The sequence below is a fragment of the Scomber scombrus genome, chromosome 21, assembly GCF_963691925.1.
Source record: "Scomber scombrus chromosome 21, fScoSco1.1, whole genome shotgun sequence".
Lineage (NCBI taxonomy): Eukaryota > Metazoa > Chordata > Actinopteri > Scombriformes > Scombridae > Scomber > Scomber scombrus.
Genome location: NC_084990.1, coordinates 1,258,117 through 1,277,641, shown reverse-complemented (window position 1 = coordinate 1,277,641; position 19,525 = coordinate 1,258,117). Strand labels below are relative to the sequence as shown.

Genomic DNA, 19,525 nt, shown 5'->3' with positions numbered 1-19,525 from the left:
GAATTGGACAAATGGACAAGTCAGAGGACCACTAAAGTCGTGATAGTGTGTTCATACATAGGGATGCAAAATAGTTATCAGTCTCTGGTCTCTTATGAGTCTGTAGTTCTGCGTGTGTTGCACTGAGCACATCATTTTACATAAATACATGTTTTGACTGGACAGTTGTTTTCTGACGTGATCATTGTTGTCTTAATGAAACAACTATGTTGGTGATTTATTTCCACATGTCATCATTCTTCTAATGACAGCTCGTTAAATACTTCTCATCATAGAGAAACCGGAGACCATGATGATCCGCTTTTTCTCTATTTTCCTTTAAAGTTATCTCACATGGCAGAGTGGGAAAGTAAACAACACTGTGCCTCTGTATCCAAAGGAATCCAAACCAGCTTGATTGGCTCTGGCCAAGTGTCACGGGGCTCTTTCTGAATCTGTCTAGCTCAGCGAGGGTCACCGGGGCTGTAAAGCCAGGTCTCATTCACAAAGAATAGCAGCCGTCAGTGTCCCAGCTTTGAGTCTGTATGTGTGAATGGCTGATTAGGCCTCATCCTTGCCATTGATGTCTGTATAAAATGTGGTGCTAATCCATGAAGTAGATGTTGAGATATTACACAGGATGAATGAAAACTTTGACCTGCTGGTGGCGCTATAGGAAAAGTCAAAGGGTCACCAATGTGCAAGTGAATATATGCACCAAATTGCATGGCAATCCATCTATCCAGTCTTTACCGAAGTGGAGGAATGACCAATCTGCTGCTAGCATAGCTAAAAAAAAAAAAGTGACATGATTATACTGAATGTCAGAGGGAAGTAGAACATATTTGAATATACTATTTGGCTGCTTTATCCATGTATTAACCTCACAATGGAGAATTAATTTATCTTTGAAAGACCACAAGTGATGCAATGCGTACAAACCTTTTCACATACTGTAGGAGAAACATTCACAGGTGAGAAACTACAAGATTATAAAATATAAAGACAACAAGCAATTTTTTTTACATCTTTTGTGTCAGCTAAGTTCTGCATGTGCTGATTATGTGTGCACATTAATTATTAATTCAAAAAAGACAGCAGTCTATCACTAACACACATGGCAAGTTGCAGTTCCTCTGCATTGCTTTTACATGTAACAGATCTTTGTATGTTCTTTGGCCCAGCTGTTCAAAAATACCTTCAGAATGTTTTCACTGTAGTGAAATGCTTGACAAATGTGTACTAATGCTGTTCACTTGACATCAATAGAGAACTTATCTTTCACTTCCTTGTCTTCCCCAAATGATTTTTTTATTATTGAATAGAAACTTTTCCACATGAGTCAGATGTTGATGACTCATGGTCAAAAGCTGTGGTTATTGAAAACCTTAGTTTGTTTAGTTCATCATATGATCCACACTGTCATATGATTCCAGCTTTGATTCCTCTCATGGCTGGTTGATTACTGGCCCTGAACAGAGGAACATCTGTGATAAGACACTAAACCTTTAGTTCCATGATTAGTTTAAATGTTAAGAACACTTCTTAAATATGAAGTGCTTTATTTCACATTTCTGTATTGTTTATGGAACCTTTGGACATAGTTACAGTGTGACTCATTACTCTCAACAGGCTCATTTCATCCAATGGATTTCACTTCAAAGAAATATTTAATATCTTTATTTAAATCTTGGACTGAACTCACTTGGATAAACTACAAAGTATAGAAGCCTGATATCTTGAGATAATGACAGTGAAGTCCTCACTACTGGGAAAGAAAACTCTACCTTCAGATAAAATACCTACAAAAGCTCAATATGAGGATCTTGTCATCTTGAGATAAGACTCCAGTCATTGTTACATCCTGTGTAGTTTTTTTCTCCATTTTTATTTGGACAATGACACACAGATAATAGACATTTAGATTATTATCCCAATTATTTCAAATGCTCAGTACAGTGGGGGGAAATCTTTTTGGACTACTTCCGGTGATTGTGGATGTGACTTCAGAATCTCCCTTACTGATGCAGTTTACTTTATACATGTACAGTATGTACAATTTATTTTTAAGTGTAATCTCTGTGTGATTCCACAGTGGAAACAGTCATTTTCAGCCTCTGCCTTGCTTGCTGTAACAAGCTCTTTTAGGTCTTTAATTTCATCTTCCATTCCAATTTGTTCAGTTTCTCAAGGTGTCACATTTTTCCACAATGAGTCATACAATGCTCTGTTAAGTTCCTTTCATCATCAAGCTGGAGCTGAATTTTTGCTATCCAGGGCTGTTAGATTTGGACAGAGGTAACTGTGGATTAAGATAAGATAAGATAAGATAAGATAAGATAAGATAAGATGAGATGAGATGAGATGAGATGAGATGAGATGAGATGAGATGAGATGAGATGAGATGAGATAAGATAAGATAAGATAAGATAAGATAAGATAAGATAAGATATCCCTTTATTAGTCCTATGATGGGGACATTTGCATTATTGCAGCAGCAAAGTGGACAGTAAAATAGAAGGGTGTCAATAAAAAAATGAATAAAAACAATAAATAATAAATACAACAGCAAGAATATAATAAAATCATTGTGATGTACAAGAGTTTGTGTTGAGTGATAATATACTTGAGTTGATAATGTTATTGCACAGTTGAACTGAAATTAGTATTATACATGAAATACTGATATTGCACAGTAGTGAACATTAAAAAGTGCATAAGCATACTATCTGCAGCCTCCAGGTAGCAGTGCTGTCTGAGACCATATGTTTGGTGACTGGTAGGGTGACTGGTTTGTTAAATCAATTCCATGTAAAACAGACAGTTTGTGATTTTAGGGCGTTTAGGTGTTGGGTGTCTCTTCAAACAACAGTTCATCCATCTGGCCAGTGCTTCTGTGCACTGTGTCCAGCTTCTGGTGTGAGGACAAGACTCACAGTAACTGGTAACCCACCAAATATTGTCCATCAAAAACCACAAATAGTAATTTTTACATTTCTGTTTGTTTATAGTTTAAATAAATGGATAATATTTATTAGTGAGCTCTAGAGTTTTTGTTAGGTGTAATTTGGGGTTTGGACAGAGCCAGACTATTTGGTCCTGCTTGCTTCCAATCTTTATAATACAAGTGTGCATTTTTCCCAAAAATGTTGCACCATTCCTCCACTAAAGACAGGTGTAACATCTTAGCATCATGGGAAGGTGTATGGTACATTATGGGAGGTGGAGGAATACTCGAGATTTAAGTCAGGATGTTCACTTCTGCTGCGCTGACTCTTACAAGTTTTCTTTTAGTTTGTCTGCCAACATTATGGAAGTGCAATACTAAATCACTACACCCTTTAAAAAAACGAATAGCCACTCTGAGATTCAATACATAACTGTGTCCATCAGTAGGCCAGCATTCCTGGTAGTTTAAAGTGAGGATACATTGTACAGGGAGCAAACAGCAGAGGAAGAAGCCACTTCTTTTGCAGCTCCATAAATCTCTCTATAAACACCAACCTCCTCCATTGTTATTGGAAAGAGCAACACAGGGTGGCCATGGGAACGGCTGCTTTCATCCCTCACTGTCCAGCTTCCTGTTAGTCAAGCTTGGGGAACTGTACATAGAACCAGAGAGGGCCAGAGAGGGCCAGAGAGGGCCAGAGAGGGCCAGAGTGGACAGGAGACAGGGCGGCTAAACTCTGGCTGCTCATCCAATCATTCGAATACTTTATAGTTGAAGTCTGTAGGTTGTGACTGGAACTTCAAAAGAGTACAAGTGATATTTAAGAATGGGAGGCTCATCTTGTGTATATGTTCACATGGCTTGGATCTGGCAGCAGAATGGTACAGTCATAGTATCCGTATGGATGTCATCATCTACACAGGGGAATTATTAATGATGGGGTTCGGTGTTTACTCATTACAAAGGATTGTGTGTGTGTGTGTGTGTGTGTGTGTGTGTGTGTGTGTGTGTGTATGTGTGTGTGTTTCTGTGCACTCCTACATGAAAGTACATGATCAGAATAACCCCCGAACCAAAGTATGTCGTAAAAACAACCTCCAGTGATAGTCGACAATGGCAAGCTGTGTCTTGCAGTGAGAGTGAAAACAGCACAGAGCTGCCTCACACACTCATGTCTGCAGCCTTGGAAACATTTCAAGAAATCTTTAATAGTGCTAGATTCATGTACGCATCCTTACAAAGTTCATAAGATTAAGCAGACAAGATGTGTAGGCAAACTATTGAGGTCTGAAGCTCCACATCCTAAATAGACAAAGACATGTTGTGCTGCCTTCAAGCACTGTAGGACATATTGAGAGGAGATGTTAGTTACAATATAGAGATGTAACATTAATGTAGAGGAGAGCATGGAGGAGATGAAAATGTAAATAACAGAATGATTCAAGGTGTTGTGTTCTTTCCAAGAGTGAGATGAGAAGGTTTACATCAGTCGTATGTCGTGTTAAGGGAAACTTTTAGGCAGTGGTGACCTACAGGTTAGAGAAACAACCTTATCATTAGCCAGCAGGATAGATTTGAGTGAAGAAAGTGGAAAAGCAGCACTTGCCTCATCCCTCATTACCACACTGAGGTGCCCTTGAGCAAGCCCCTGATCCCCACTGTGTTAATGTGACCAGGGCAGTACTGCAAAACAGAGGGTGACTTACCTTCATAAATAAAAGTTAATAAATAAATAAAAAAGCTGTAGTTGGGATATGGTTAGCCTGGAAGCAGGGGGAAACAGCTAGCCTGGCTCTGACCCAAGTTGAAAAATGATGCTCAACAACATGACTAACCTGCCCTAGTTAACATGGTGTACTAGTGAGCAGCATCTCTGACCAGGGCACAGGTTACCATGTGATCATAGTTGTGTACACAACACAGGGGTGCAGGGGTGTCAAACATATGGCCTGCGGGCCAGAACCAGACCGCCAAGGGGTCCATTCCGGCCCACTGGATAACTTTGCAAAGTACGAACATTGCAGAAAAGTACCAATTTTTCTGCTGCTTCAGACAAGTTTGAGTTTGACATCGCTTGCACTAGTAACTAGCACAAAAGGAACTAGTTACTATAGCAGTTCAGTAAATGTAGTTGAGTAAAACATACAATGGAGCAGAAGTATACATTTGCTTTCATCGTTTAATCCCACAAATGATTGTTCACCTTAGATCATGGTTACTGTGCTTGTATTTGCAGACTTTGAAAGTAGGATTATCTCTTATGCTTAATTAGCTGAAAAATGATACACACAGACACACATTCAGTACAGATGCAGTTTCAGTGACTAATGCTAACGAGAGTATATTATGTTTTCTGCACAAACTACTGGAAGCACCAGCGTTTTTTCTCTCCATTTCTGATTAATACATTCCATTCCATAATGTACTGCAGGAGAAAAAACATCCATAACTTGAATTCAGAAAGGCGGTGTACAGATTGGATATTAGTCTATGAAGTAAGATCATTTCAATGGCTTCCTTCAAGAAGATACATAAATCATCACAAATGAAGTAATCCGCCTCCTTTGCCTTGTTCTGTGCTGTTTGCCAGTGTCTGTAAAAACATCCTGGAACATGTGAATGTGAATCAGAAAGTGAGATTATCTGGCGCACAACAGCCTTGAGAATATTTGTTGTGTTGCCATGGAGCTGTGACGCTGATCTGCCTCATTCCTAACTGATCTGAGAATCCACCTTTACTCATCTGTTACAGTGACTGTAAGGAAACCACAGAGGGTAGAACAAAACAGAGACAGTGATGAAGGAATGACGTCCAGTAGGAATTAATTGAGAATGGCAGGAAATTTAAAAAAGACAAAAAGACAGAAAGAAAGACAAAAAGAAAGAAAAGGGAAGAAAAGGTTGCTCCAGTGCAACAACAGGCCTGGTGACTCATCCCTCTCTCTCTTCCCCCTGAGGGACCTGTGGCATGCCATCACTTTATATAGCAATCTCTCTCTCTCTAACTCTCTCTCTTCCTCTAGTCGCATGTCTCTGATTAAAGGGGACAAGTGGAAAACCAGAGGAGAGTAGGGAGTTCTCTCCCCAGAGTTTTATGTTGTGTGTGACCATCACACTCTTTCCCATGGCAGAAAATGAGAAATGTGCTCACACTGAAAACGTCCGTTGACTAGTTAGAGCAGCGTATGCCTACAAATCCATCGCCCAAAGGAGCCAGTCTAGAATTTAAATGATATATTTATTGGCTTTCATTAGACAACAGTATCAAACAGTCAGTGTAAAGCACCTCCAGTCAAACTTCATATTTATTATGTAGTGCTTTTATCCAAAGTGTTTAACAGTGTTTCTGCTGCTCACTCACCCATTCACACTCACACTCACACTCACACACCTATGGTTGCAAGCTACCATTGAGGATGTTGGCACAACCATTGGGAGCAATTTGGCATTGGGCACCTTAACTTAGCATTGAAATGTCAATGTCTCAGGTATACAAAAAACATACAAGCAAGTACAAGCAAATCACATATACCATACAGAATGACATAAGAGAAGAAAAAGAAAAAAAAAGAAGAAAAAAAAGTATGTAACACTATATTGGACCTTAGTTACATGGATCTTCACAGTTTAGAAATGACAGATGAATTAGGGAATATGCAGCTAAGGCAATAAAAACAAAATCAAAACCCAGGAAAGAGCATTAGGGAAATACAGAGGTGCAAGAGGGGTGAAAGGATCTTGTTTAAATCTCATGTTATTTTAATGACCAACTTTCCGAGACCTGAAAGACTTGCAGTTAACTGATTTGGCTCAGCTGACTTGAGCCTTGTGTCGACTGGTGGCTTGAGATGGACTTCACTTTACTAATGTGAAACATGACTTAGGCTTGCTACTAAGACTTAAAAACAACACGTTTGTTGACCTTATTATATCTCATTTTTTAAAATCATATTACTGCCACTCGACCTCTCACTTAATTATTGCGAGTACATACAATACACAATCAGACTTCCCTGTTCTTGCCACTTTATTAAAAGCCCCTCTTCCATTTGACCATGCTCCAAATACTCCATCATTATTTCCATTGCACTCACCAGGACTTGGATTGGTGTGGTGTTGTGTGTAGCCTTTTGTTGTTAGATGGCTGTGTAATTAATTCTTTGAAGAGGAATATTTGTGAGGCCAAGAAAAGCTATCTAGAATTAAAAAAGCCTTCAGAAGATGTTTGATTTTCCCCCTTTTCTCTTTTTGTTTGTGTCTCACCAGCTATAAAGTGTATGAGTCAAGTGAGTTGAGGCCCCTAAGTTGTCTGGAAACTGCTGCTGCTTGGAAACAGCAGTTGAGAAAACAACACATGGTCCATTTAGAACATTTCTGGGGCTTTTCAATCATATCCCATGATCTTCACAGTGATTAAAGTCCTTAAAGTCTCTAGGAAATAAATTCAATCTTAACAGCTACAATTCCATGAAAAATTGACAAATGTTAAGGTTGAAGATAATGAGATACGATCAAAAGTTCCAGAAAAGTTAGTAAATAGGACCGTGTTGTCGTTCCAATCCTCCAAAAAGGGAGTGTCCTCATGTGCTTCCCAGACTGCCCTCAGTTCCTCTTTACATCAGCAATTGTATCATGAGGATTCCCTTTTTTCCTGGATTTACTGGAAAATCCCCTCATTGCAGGGATGTGGGTGTATGTGTGTGGGTGTGTGTGTAATGTGTGTATGAAATGCACACTCATGCATACAACTTGTACAGTATAGTGTAGATGTTGCTACAGTACACACTCACACATGCACGCACTCACACACATGCACCTGGCTTTTCCACAGCAGTAGGGGAGTTCTTGGTGGTTTGAGTTTAAACAGGAAAACAGAAACAGAGAGGGGTGTGTTACAGCAGGATTCCTCTCTCTCTCTCTCTCTCGCTCTCTCTCTCTCTCTCTCTCTCTCTCTCTCTCTCTCTCTCTCTCTCTCTCTCTCTCTCTCTCTCTCTCTCTCTCTCTCTCTCTCTCTCCCTCTCTACACAAGGCTAATGAGGGGTTGCAGTGTGGGCTGAGGATGGAAACCTTCCATGGTGTGCTACTCATGCTATTTGTCCCACAAACACTCACACACTCAAGTGCACATTTGCGTATACACACAAAGACTGTCATTACACAAAGACACACATTTATGTAATCATACTAGAAAATACACATGCACACACAGACGCACATCACAAAGATGGATTGTGCATGCATACACACACACGCGCGCACTTACACACACACACACACACACACAAACACACACACACATCCCTCCAGTAATAGGCCTGCTGCTTTTTCCTTTCATCTGGAAACACACAGTTTCCATAGAAACTGAAGTAAAGCTAAATGTTTTTGACTTTAAGTAGAGACAATAAAATCTAAAATGGTTATTTCTGGCATAATTTTTATTTGTTGACTTCATATAAAACAGCCATTAGAAACTTTGCTGTTATGATAATCGCATAAGGAACGTAAGCACAGATTTGGGTGAAATAAAAAAATGCAATTTACACTTTTCAAAAGGCAAGAAGTGCTCCAACACGTGGACAGACTTGGCTGAGGTAACCACTCTGGCATTATTGTTGCTGCTATGGTTACCCAGCACTGGTTGATAACCACAGCAGCTCACCACTGGCTACGCCCAGAAAATCCAAATATTATGCCCACATGAAGGAGCTGAAGCATTTTTGAAAGGAGACTTTCAGGAAATGGACTGACAGACATGAAAGCAGACATTAAGTGATGTGTAAATAATGATGTATAATAAAATGTCATGATGTAAGATAAAATTGAAAAAGTGATGATGATGACAAACACCAAGATATAAACTTTAGCCATTTCCTCTGCAGGACACCTCGAAGACATTTCTGAATTTCTGTTATTATAGTGGCACCTGTTTTATTTTTAGTCACAACAAGGGAAACAGTCAAATACCTTGGTTACAAGTTTCCACCAGGGATGTGTGCTGGGCTGGCATGTGTGTGATTAGCCAACACTGCCAGATGACCCTGCAGTGTTTTGCCAAGCCCTCCCAATGATATTATATAATACACAGTGGTAGACAACAATGCACACCCCCTTTTTTTTATTTTAACAGCAAATGTCAACCAATCAGACAAAGCATCTCTACTTAGAAACATCAGATTACATCAGCTAACAGCAAAAACCTAAATATTTGAAGGGTGAAAAGTGTTGGAGCTCAGGCCTAAAAGCTTGTGTTGTGCTGCACAGACAGAAGTCACCATGCACACTCTCCATGAAAGAGAAACGCTGCGTTGTGCTGATAACACAGAGCATCAGCCAGCTGATCTCAGCAACTGACACACATACACAGACACACACACACACACACACACACATACACACACACACCCCCGATGTTACCCTTTTAAAAGAACTATAGGCCGCACCTGAAATACACATAAGCGTGTTTCAAAGTGGTATGTTAGGAGCTGTGTGAAATCTGATAAACAGCCTCCAGTGATGTCACTTGAGTAAGCGTCAGTTGGGGCTGGAGACTAAAAGTTTTAAAATGAAAAGAAACTGATGGTGTGGATTTAGAAAGAAGTGAGGTTAGCAGACTTCTGTAGTCCTCATCTCTGCTGGAGGCTAGCAGCTGCATTAGTCAGTCAGAACACACCCAAATATCTGGTCAAACTGTCAGAGATCACGTTGCATTGTGGGTAAAGTACCAGGTTTTGAATGAGTGGAAAAAAACAAGACAACATCTCCAGTTCTGCTGCATCAATTTTGATCCCTTTTTGCAATGTATTTCCTGGTTACGTGCTGCGCATGCATCAACGTCATCTTGGTTTTGAGGAACGTGAATATTCTACCTGGAGTGCTCTGATAGAAACCTGGCAGATAAACACCGTATCTGGGTGTCTGATCAGTGTCTATCATGTGTGCAGGCACCTTTTCAACTGGAGTTATGTAGCAGTTGGTCAGGAAAAATACAGAAAAATATGATGTGAATCAATGAAATGCAAAGCAGAGCATGCAGAGTGGGAAATAGTGGGAAATACAGCAGACACCAGACAGCCAGAGATAACAGAGTGGCTGAATATCAAGGACACAGCCCCAGCTCCACACAGACATGTTTCATATACATTTAACCCACATTTGGTATGGTATTTGGTCATTTGGTTCATCAACCAAAACCAGAATAGAACTTGAGACAGAGATACCTTGGATGGATAGCTTGGATGTAACTGTGCTGTACTCTATAATGTATTCACAATCGATTATCTGATGAAAGCCACTGAAAAATATTAGTAACTAGATCTCCCTTACAAATAACAAATTGTAATATGGCCTCACTGCACTCAGTTTCCTCTGATAACATTGCCCCACAGGATCATATCCGGGATATTAGCAGTATTGTTAACAATGCACTTATGTAATATATTATTCCAGAGAGCTAAATAGTGTGAGTATTCATACGTCCGTGCACACACACAAAGTGGGTGGCAGGTTGTTGGAGGGCGAGAGCCAGAGTAAAAGCACTGTAAACACCCCTCAGATGAATGACTTTTCCACCAGCCATGAGTCACTGCAGCAGTCTCTCCACCACTGACAGACTGAGGAAAGAAAGACAGAAAGAAAGTGAAGCAAAGTTAATGTCAATAATTCAATAATGTAGCTTCTTTAGTTATGTTTTATTAGCGGGGTGGGTGAGGTTACTGAAACCCACCCACACACACACACACACACACACACACACGTGCACACACACACGCACACACACACACACACTTTGTGGTTCACTGTGTTTTGCAATTAACTTCCCTCCCAACTGTCATTTTGTAATTTCAGTACAAAACCAGATATGGAAATGATCTCTTGCACATGTTTTGCAAGACCTAAAGGCAAAATGTAGCCTGTACTCTACGTAGCCTTGCCTAGACAACCAAATACACACACACCAACACACATAACCATCGCATACCTCATTCGTCTATTTTCCATGGCTCTTAGTGTACCTTCCTGTCTTTGGCGCAGTGGACCCGTGGAGAACAATGTCCCATTAAATTAGGAGGGTCAGGAAGTCAGCAGCAAGGTGAATGCGTGAACTTCCCCCATACACTCTTTCCATGCACTTTGGACACACACAGACACGCACACAGGACAGAATTCCCTCCTTTACCCTGCTCCTGTTGAATATGTCTTATGCAAACACATTACCCTGTGACCTCAACTCTGAGCTGACAGAATGGGCTTTCCCAGGCTTTCCTACTGCACATACTGTAGCTATGTCCAGGCTCCTAAAATATAATCAATCAAACTTTATTTATATAGCACCTTTCATACAGACTAGTGTAGTTCAAAGTGCTTTACAATTAGTTGATTGACAAGCTGATAATAAAACAGAATAACATAAAAAATTAACAAAATATTTGACTAATGCACACAAGAGAAATTAAGAATGATAAAATCTTTAGAACATTTCTATAAAATAAGTAAATAAATTAAATAATTAAATAAATAGGTAGAATAAGAGAGAAAAGTTAGAGTAAAAACTAGGTTAAAATAGACTAAAAAGACAAAATAAAGGTAAAATCAAAAATTAAGTTTAATAAAAGCTGGACTAAAACTGGGTTAAAAAAGATTAAATATAAGGGATAAATATCCAAATTAAAAGCTCACCGGTTTCCTTTGTCTGTGTTAAATATGGTTATTCGATGAAGCCTAAAATGACTCTAAAATAGTCAGGTCAGGGTCCTCTCTGTGGCCCAAGGTGTCCAGTATTCTAACATGCCTCTGAACAACCCAATAATATGTGTGGGAAAACAGAACATTACTTGACCCAGACCCTCAAATGTCCAAGGTTCACTTGAATCCCTAAAGTTTCTTTCTTCTTCTTCTTCTCAAAATGTCAATTTGCTTGTAAAGTACAAGTGAAATATTAAAAAAATCACAAAAACTTTGAACTCCATTATCAACTTGTGGTCATAGCTTTTTTGACAAACTGTGGGGCCATGTTAAAGACTTGGACCACACGTTGTCTAAACGATTTACAACACCCTCTACATCGTCACTGAGATCATAACAAGATGTAATGAATTTAAGCGAGGCAGGTATTTTCCAGCACGCCCGCATGTCAACACAGCTGTTCAGGAAAGCCTGGGTTTGTCATCCAAGGTCAAGTTTACCCAAGATACTGCAATACAATACCTTCATAAAACCGCCATCACACTGCTGCAGAACACAATAGACACGAGACCCCCTCCTCCATCCCCGCCTCAGCTCCCATACCTCCACCTTCCAGCCAACACTTTGATGCTATCATCTTCCTGCTTAGCAGATGGTTTTCCAAGACTCTGAAGCATCATCCCACTTGTGCTATTACTCGACTCATACGACAGCAGAAAGGTATCTCCCTTTTCCACACCTCCCCTTCCTCCCCCCCCCCATGTCCTTTGTTCAGGTTCCGCTCTGTTCCTGTTTTGATCATTAAGGCAGTGTAGAGGGAAAGGAGAAGACAATACGTACACCAAGTATTGGCTCTCATGCAGACATTCAGGAGCCCAATTGGATGAGAACTTGCCGTAATGGAAAGAACCCCCTCTCCTCACCCCTCCTTCCCATCCCTTCATTAACAAGCCGTAGCATTGTATTTACAAGGTGAAGGGGGCACCTGAGAGAAAGGGAAAGAAAAGCTTCCTCATCTGGAATGCAAAAGGGAAAAGGCGAGAAAGGTGGGTGGGAGATGGAAGGGCCAGAGGAATGGAGGAATAGACAATGGAAGAGGGAAAAGAATATGGAGTGGTGCTGTGCAGGAATGCTTTATCAGGGCGGGTCGAGGTTAGGAGGAGTCAGGTCATACTTACTTATGTCTTGTGTATGATGTTCTACACGGGAGGCCCAAAAACTGTGCTGAGCAAGATATTTATGTAACCAGACTAAATGTCCAAAGCTAAGCTAGTGGCCTCTGGAGGTTGCAAGATTCATTACACCCAGAATGGACTTTCTATACTTAAAGTCCTGTGGAGATGCCAGAGGAAAGGCCACTCAATTCAAAAGGCTTCATCACATGTTGTTTTACTTTCTTCTTTTAGCCTGGCATTAAGTTTATGTTGTGTTCTTGTAAACAGGGAGGTTATTTTGTTTTGGGAGCAAGTGACACCATAAGTGACATATCCATCATTTCCATGATGCCAGACGGATGGATCTGTCACTTAAGTTCTTGTGAATACTGTTGCTAGGAGAAGTTATCCTACCATTTTTCATGTTCATCAAAAAAGTATATCACTATAAGAGTTGATAGTTACATAACTCAACTTACAACAACCTGAATATCTCCACTGATCATACATTAAATTAAAGAGTACAGTCTAGACCTGCTCTATCTGAAAAGTGCCTTGAGATAACTTTTGTTGATTTGGCGTTATATAGATAAGATACTGTACGATTGGTTGATTGATTGATTGATTGATTGATTGATTGATTGATTGATTGATTGATTGATTGATTGATTGATTGATTAATGATCTCAACCGTACCACCAGACCTGATTAAATCTTTGAATAAAACAGGAAATGTAGGCAGTAATTTAAACAAGTGAAACCAGGCTAGGTCATGACTGTGGACAGTCAGTTCTCCAGTGGAAATCCATTTTGTCAGGAAGTGTTCATTATTTTCATATTCCAACACAAGTTGAATATGCAAGATTGAAGGCTTTATTTCCTTAGACATTTTTTGTGAGTCCCATCACCATACTGAAGTTAAATGTGTATACCTCTCGTAAATAACAATCAGCCCCTTAGGTCACCGTAACATTTCTAGGAGTAGTAGACCTACAATACCTTATATTGAGATGTGCCTTTCATCACTTCAGAACATAATACATAGCACTTGAAACTAATTTGTGACACAATATGCGTAGCTGTAGGCAACATACTTTCAATTACTTTCATGTGTGTCATTAGGTTATCTACAGTACCAAAAACTGTCATACCATCTCTCTCCTGCAGGGTTGTTCATGTGTCTGTATTGTAACCAGCTACAGTGTTTCTGGGTGAATTGAAGATGAGGGAGAATCAGAGCATGTGTCTGAACATGCAGAGACCAACACAATTAGACCAACCCACCCTGATGCTGACGGGAATATCCTGGAGCTCTCCTCCCTCTGCATCCATTGATTCCCTCTGATATTTCCATTTCCATGTTTTCATTCCTTTGTTTCTGACAATTACATTTTGCGCTGTGATTTCTTTCTTTAAAATTAGAGTTTTTTGGTGTTTTTTTTTTTACCGATTCCACTAGGCCTCGGGTTCTGCCAAATGTAATCAGCTCACATCTCTGTTTAGGCCTGTAATTCCTCTATTGTGTAGCAAGCATTGAGGAGTGAGTCATGTTCCTTGCTTCAGACAGCCTGTATGTACCTGTGTATTTAGAAAGAAAAATGCACAAATAGACATACACGCATAACAATGAAGACATTCCAATTCTAATTCTAACCCACCTGCTTAACCTCAGCCTAATATAAATAGACTAGATTTACCTTTACATAAACCTAAACCTAATTTCAAACTGAAAGCTGCACTTACACATCTTTTTAAATTAGCTACGGGAGAGAATAAATTCCCCTCGGCTGTACTCACTGTTGGTTTTACACCTCACAACTTTACTGTTCTTGTTAAGGTTCATGAGAGTGAACCTTGTTGAGGAACCTTGTTCCAGCAGCTGCAGGTGGCCTATTTTCATTGAAAAGCTCTGATAAACCTACTGTACATTACCTGAGCAGCACAAAACAGAAGACAGACAAAGTTGGTGTAGCTGGTGAACATAGTGAACATAGAGCCAGATATATTTCTCAGGACTTGGTAGAGACCAAATCAAGTAAGAAGGAGAATGAATGTTGGGCTTACACACAACTCTGGCACTGGCAATTCTTCTGTGAAAGTGCTAGCAAACACACAGCCATGTGCGCCATGTAGCCATGAGTACTGTATATGCTGTTGGTGCAGATTCATATCTCAATATGACTATTTTCCATTTACTTCAACCTTTTATGGTTAAATATGTTATGTTTTGTTTTTTGCTTGAGTGGATAACAAAATAACTGTTTATGTGCCAAATGTCATTGGCCGCCCTGGACCATAATTTAATGTAAAGCATAAACAAGGTTCTCTTCTTGCTGCCTGAACTTTGAGAAACACATTTAATTTGATTAACATTCCTTATGTTCTCTTCTCTACAGGATGAAACAAAAGTTCCCTCAAGACTCAGTATCTCTAAATCCATGAAGGTCTCTGAGTCTGTGTCAGGAAGCAGGGGAGGCAGCCTGCTAGAGCTCAAGGAAGCTGTGGATGGTGCTGGAGAGGAAGGAGTAGAAGGAGAGAAGGAAGACAGACCTCATGTAGACCTGTCATCAGATGAGGAGGGGGTGGAGATTGAGGAGACCATTGAGGAGTCTCGTGCTGAGCGCATCAAGCGCAGCAGCCTGCAACGTGTACAAAACCTGAAGATGGCCTTCTCCAAGGAGAAGATGGATAAGACCAGGGCAAAGACCAAGGATAACCTGGAGAAGACCAAACAAAAAACCAAGGACAACCTGGAGAAGACAAGGCAGAAGACAAAAGAGAACCTGGAAAAGACCAGACAGAAAACCAAGGAGAACTTAGAGAAGACCAAACAGAAGACCAAGGAGAACCTGGAGAAGACACGCCACAACATTGAAAAGAAGATGGGAAAACTTGGAACACGCATGAGTGTCAACCCTGAGCGCAAGCAGAAGATGCAGACATCCCGTGACAAGGTGAAGAAATCTTTCACACCTGACCATGTTGTTTATGCCCGGTCCAAGACTGCTGTGTACAAGGTGCCCCCCTTCACCTTCCATGTCAAGAAAATCCGTGAGGGTGCCGTTGAGGTGGTACAAGGCACTGAGATGGTGGAGGTGTCCCAGGATGCTGACCCCTTCAGTGGAGTGGATGGGGAGGTTGAGGAGGGAGCAGTAGAAGTTGAGATGGAAATGATGAATGGAGGAGGGGATGAGGAAGAGGCTGATGAGGAAGAAGAAGAAGTAGAGGAGGACAGCCACGAAGCCCTGCACGAGAATGAGGATAGAGACAGAGACAGCGACTAGATAAAAAACAAGGAATTTGCCATGACCATAACCAAATTTCTTGCACCAACCCTGAGGTTCTTTTGTAAAAACAGAATCAATTGTGGGGATTTAGAAGATAGTTAAAGAATAATTCCCATTTATCACATCTTAGTGCCTTATTTTTTTGATTTTGGCCATGATTCCTATCAGACAATAACTTTATATTCACCAAGGTAATTGTTAATATCTTGGAACATGGTGGGATGATGGTGATCACTTTAACAAAGTATGATGGATCAGTCAGATGATCAGACCAAACCAAACCAGCAGTCCATAAAGTAATCTAGACGTCTTTGCTTGGAGGCCAAACTGAAAGTGAGTCCACCTAATATGTAATTATCCTTCATCGCAGAGGAAAACCATATGCAAGCACAACAGTATGGTAGGCCAAAGCAGAACCAGGAGGTTGGAAATGGAAAATATTTTTTTACCTTAGACCCCTGTTTTCTCTTCCAAATAAACTGTCTGATCATCTGTCCCTTTCTTGCCCCGATGGACTTCTTTTTTATCAAGGACACCCAAGGCTGGATTACCAACCTGGCAAAGTGGATAACTGCCCAAGAACTTCAGGGGCCGCAAAAACTCCTGTCTTACTCTGTGTCAGTTGCTTTGTGCTAATTTAATTAAAACTCCATGCTCATTTTAGCCTCTTTCAGCTCATTGTTTTGGTTTTACGAACTTTATTACATTAGGTCAGGTTTCTCCGCTCTCACTAGTGTCTTTTTTCAGCAGCAGCAGCAGCAGTTAACTGTTTTCAGCTAATAGGCTCCAATAAACCCACAGTGTACTACCTGCCCAGCACCAAACAACAGACAGACATAGCTGGTGGTCATAGTGGAGCATTTAGCAGCTAAAGAAACACTAGTTTTTCTCAGGAGTTGGTGGAGACCAAACCAGAACTAAAAGGAGACTGAATATTGGATAATGGAATACTCATGTTGCTCTGTGTCTGCTAGATGTGTAAATAGACAACTGCATGCTAACACATTTACAATGTGTCACAGCTTATTCTGAAATCAAGGTTTAAGTGTTGTGCTTCCATGTTGTACATTCTTAAATTAATTTGAGTTTTATCAAATTACCGCACAGCAAATCCAGGGTCATGTAGTATTCTGGCTTAGAAAAACTGAACACACCACAGAGAGGGTGGAGCACCTGGAGGGTAGTAGGGCCTTGTACTTCCTGTCATGCCATTGGTTGGCATATTCCCAAATCTCAACAATTAACTTGGTAAGTACAATGTTATTATTACCAATGGGTATAATCACCCAAACATAAATAATGGGGACAATATGGAATTATTCTTTAACAACTATATGTTGGGTGCTTTAAAAAGTCAAACCTTAATGGGCTTAATGAAAATCTCTCCATATTTACAATATGAGTCTTTTGGTGTTTTGGTGCTGGAGATGATCATTAAAATTAAAAGAAGAAGAAGAAAGAAGACACTTAAAAAAATGTTGTAGTGGGCCGAACTTGGAGGTGGGGTGGGGTTGGGCAATAGCAGAACTCATATGATCAAGTGATCATTAGGGGGAGACACCATCACTCCCCTTGCAAGAAAGTGTACATTTTTCAAGATTTACTTTGTTGTTGCTTATTTTAAATCAGAATGCTAACCACTCACATCTATTAGGGTGAGAATATGGAAATGACTTTTCTCCTGTCCATTGAGTTTCAATAGTATTTGTTGTACATAAAGCAAATGATCTAATGGATTGTTGGGTTGCAGATTCCCAATGGTCAAATTATTCATAAACACAGAGTACATATTCATACTCATACCCTTATTTTTTAGAAATATTAAATATCACATACACAAAATATGAATTCACCCCTTCGTTTTTCATCCGTTTAAATACTGAAGTGTTATTTTACTGTGCTAAATTTACTCACTATTTAGAAGCACAGTGATTCTGTCGTAATTTCTAGGTTTTGATGAGTTCACAGTTAAATATTTGTGTATGATTTTGTATGTGATCACACTTTACACAAGGCTGATGTCATCCCCTTTTCATTTCTGACAGAATGTAGACTGACAGCTGTCTTTTCAGCACACCTTGTTTCATGTAATATTCTTATGTAACATGTTCTGCCAGTGTTTCCAACAAGTCACTAATACCCATAAAAATGAAGGTCTGAAAAACACAAAGTAGAGACAGCTCATTTATAGGTCCATTACATTGCACTCACCAATGTTATTCACTTCTATTATTTTCTCATAAGAAGTTTCTTCCTAAACGTGTTATGTGTTATTTAAAGGTGTGTTTCATAAAATGACATAAGGACCAATACTTTCAGCAAGTCTCAATATAGCCTGTTATCCACACTGTGTCCTCTTGAGGTCTACTCACAGGACAGAAGTTTCAAGAAACATTTATTGCTGTGGTCTGCTACTGACCCCTAGTGTCCATTCATCTCGTTATGATTTTTGTCAGGTCCAGATTAAAGACACATTTCCCCAGAGTGTCCAATTGTTGTCATTCAAAAATGTCATTCCTTTATTATCCACATTTACTTGTTTGTAACAAGTTGTATACATGTGTTTTTATCTATTCTCCACTACTTGTGGTCTATGATGAGTGCCTTGTAAGAATGAATTCAGGAGTTAATGTTTTTCATTCTCGAATGTTCTGCTCTGCCTGCATCTTTTTCTTAGTATACACAAGATAAATTCCCATCTATCGATGCATTTTCTAAATTAATCCAGTTCGGGGAAGCGTGGATTGGAATTTATTTCGGCATACTTTGGACAGAGGGGGTACAGATAAGCAGTCTATCAAAGGGCCAACAAAGATACAGCCAGATGATACATTTGTGAATCCAAAGTAAGGGAAAATAAAGTTTTACTTAACTTTTGCCCAAGGCTACCACACAGCATTTGTATTGTCAAAGTTTAGTTTCCCGCTCAGACACATCACAGTTTTTTGGGGTTTTTTTGAGGGGGGGGGTTTATATAATGTGAATCACTGCCAATGCAGATCATAATGCATTTTGATTATGCTTACCAGATAGCCTTTTGTTTTCTGTTGCCTGCACATCCTCTGCATTTAGAACAGCTTCCAGGGCCAAGATGCACAGATTTTATAATGCAACAAATGACATTAACACACTTAGATGTAAGCAAGAATAAGGTATTCTAACTTGTTTTGTTGCAAAATAATGGCAGAGAAATATTTTGGTGGTTTAATGGTCATCCCTTCAAAGTGGATTAACAATACCATGTCTGTCAGAGCAGTAACATCATACAGCTGTGTTCAGGCCTACGAACTCAAAATGTAGTGCACACCTAACTGTTTCCTTGCTTTTGTTTTGTTGGAAACTGATTCCTGTATAATGTTTCATTGCTTAACCACTAATGATTTAATGAATAAAAGCTGTTTGGTTCACATTTTCTGTGTTTCTATGGAATGTTAAGAAAATACAACAGGACACAAAGAAACCTGATGATTACA

At 39.8% G+C, this 19,525-nt stretch overlaps 1 protein-coding gene across 1 annotated transcript in view; it reads left to right on the top strand.

Annotated features, from left to right (window-relative positions):
* LOC134003639 (caveolae-associated protein 1-like) overlaps positions 1 to 19,461 on the top strand; it is a 31,382-nt gene extending 11,921 nt beyond the window's left edge. Inside the window, exon 2 of the mRNA XM_062442895.1 lies at positions 15,162 to 19,461. Within this exon, the coding sequence (XP_062298879.1) occupies positions 15,162 to 16,049 (888 nt within the window). The 3' untranslated portion in view covers positions 16,050 to 19,461. The remainder of the gene's footprint in view (positions 1 to 15,161) is intronic.
* Positions 19,462 to 19,525: the final 64 nt, after the last annotated feature.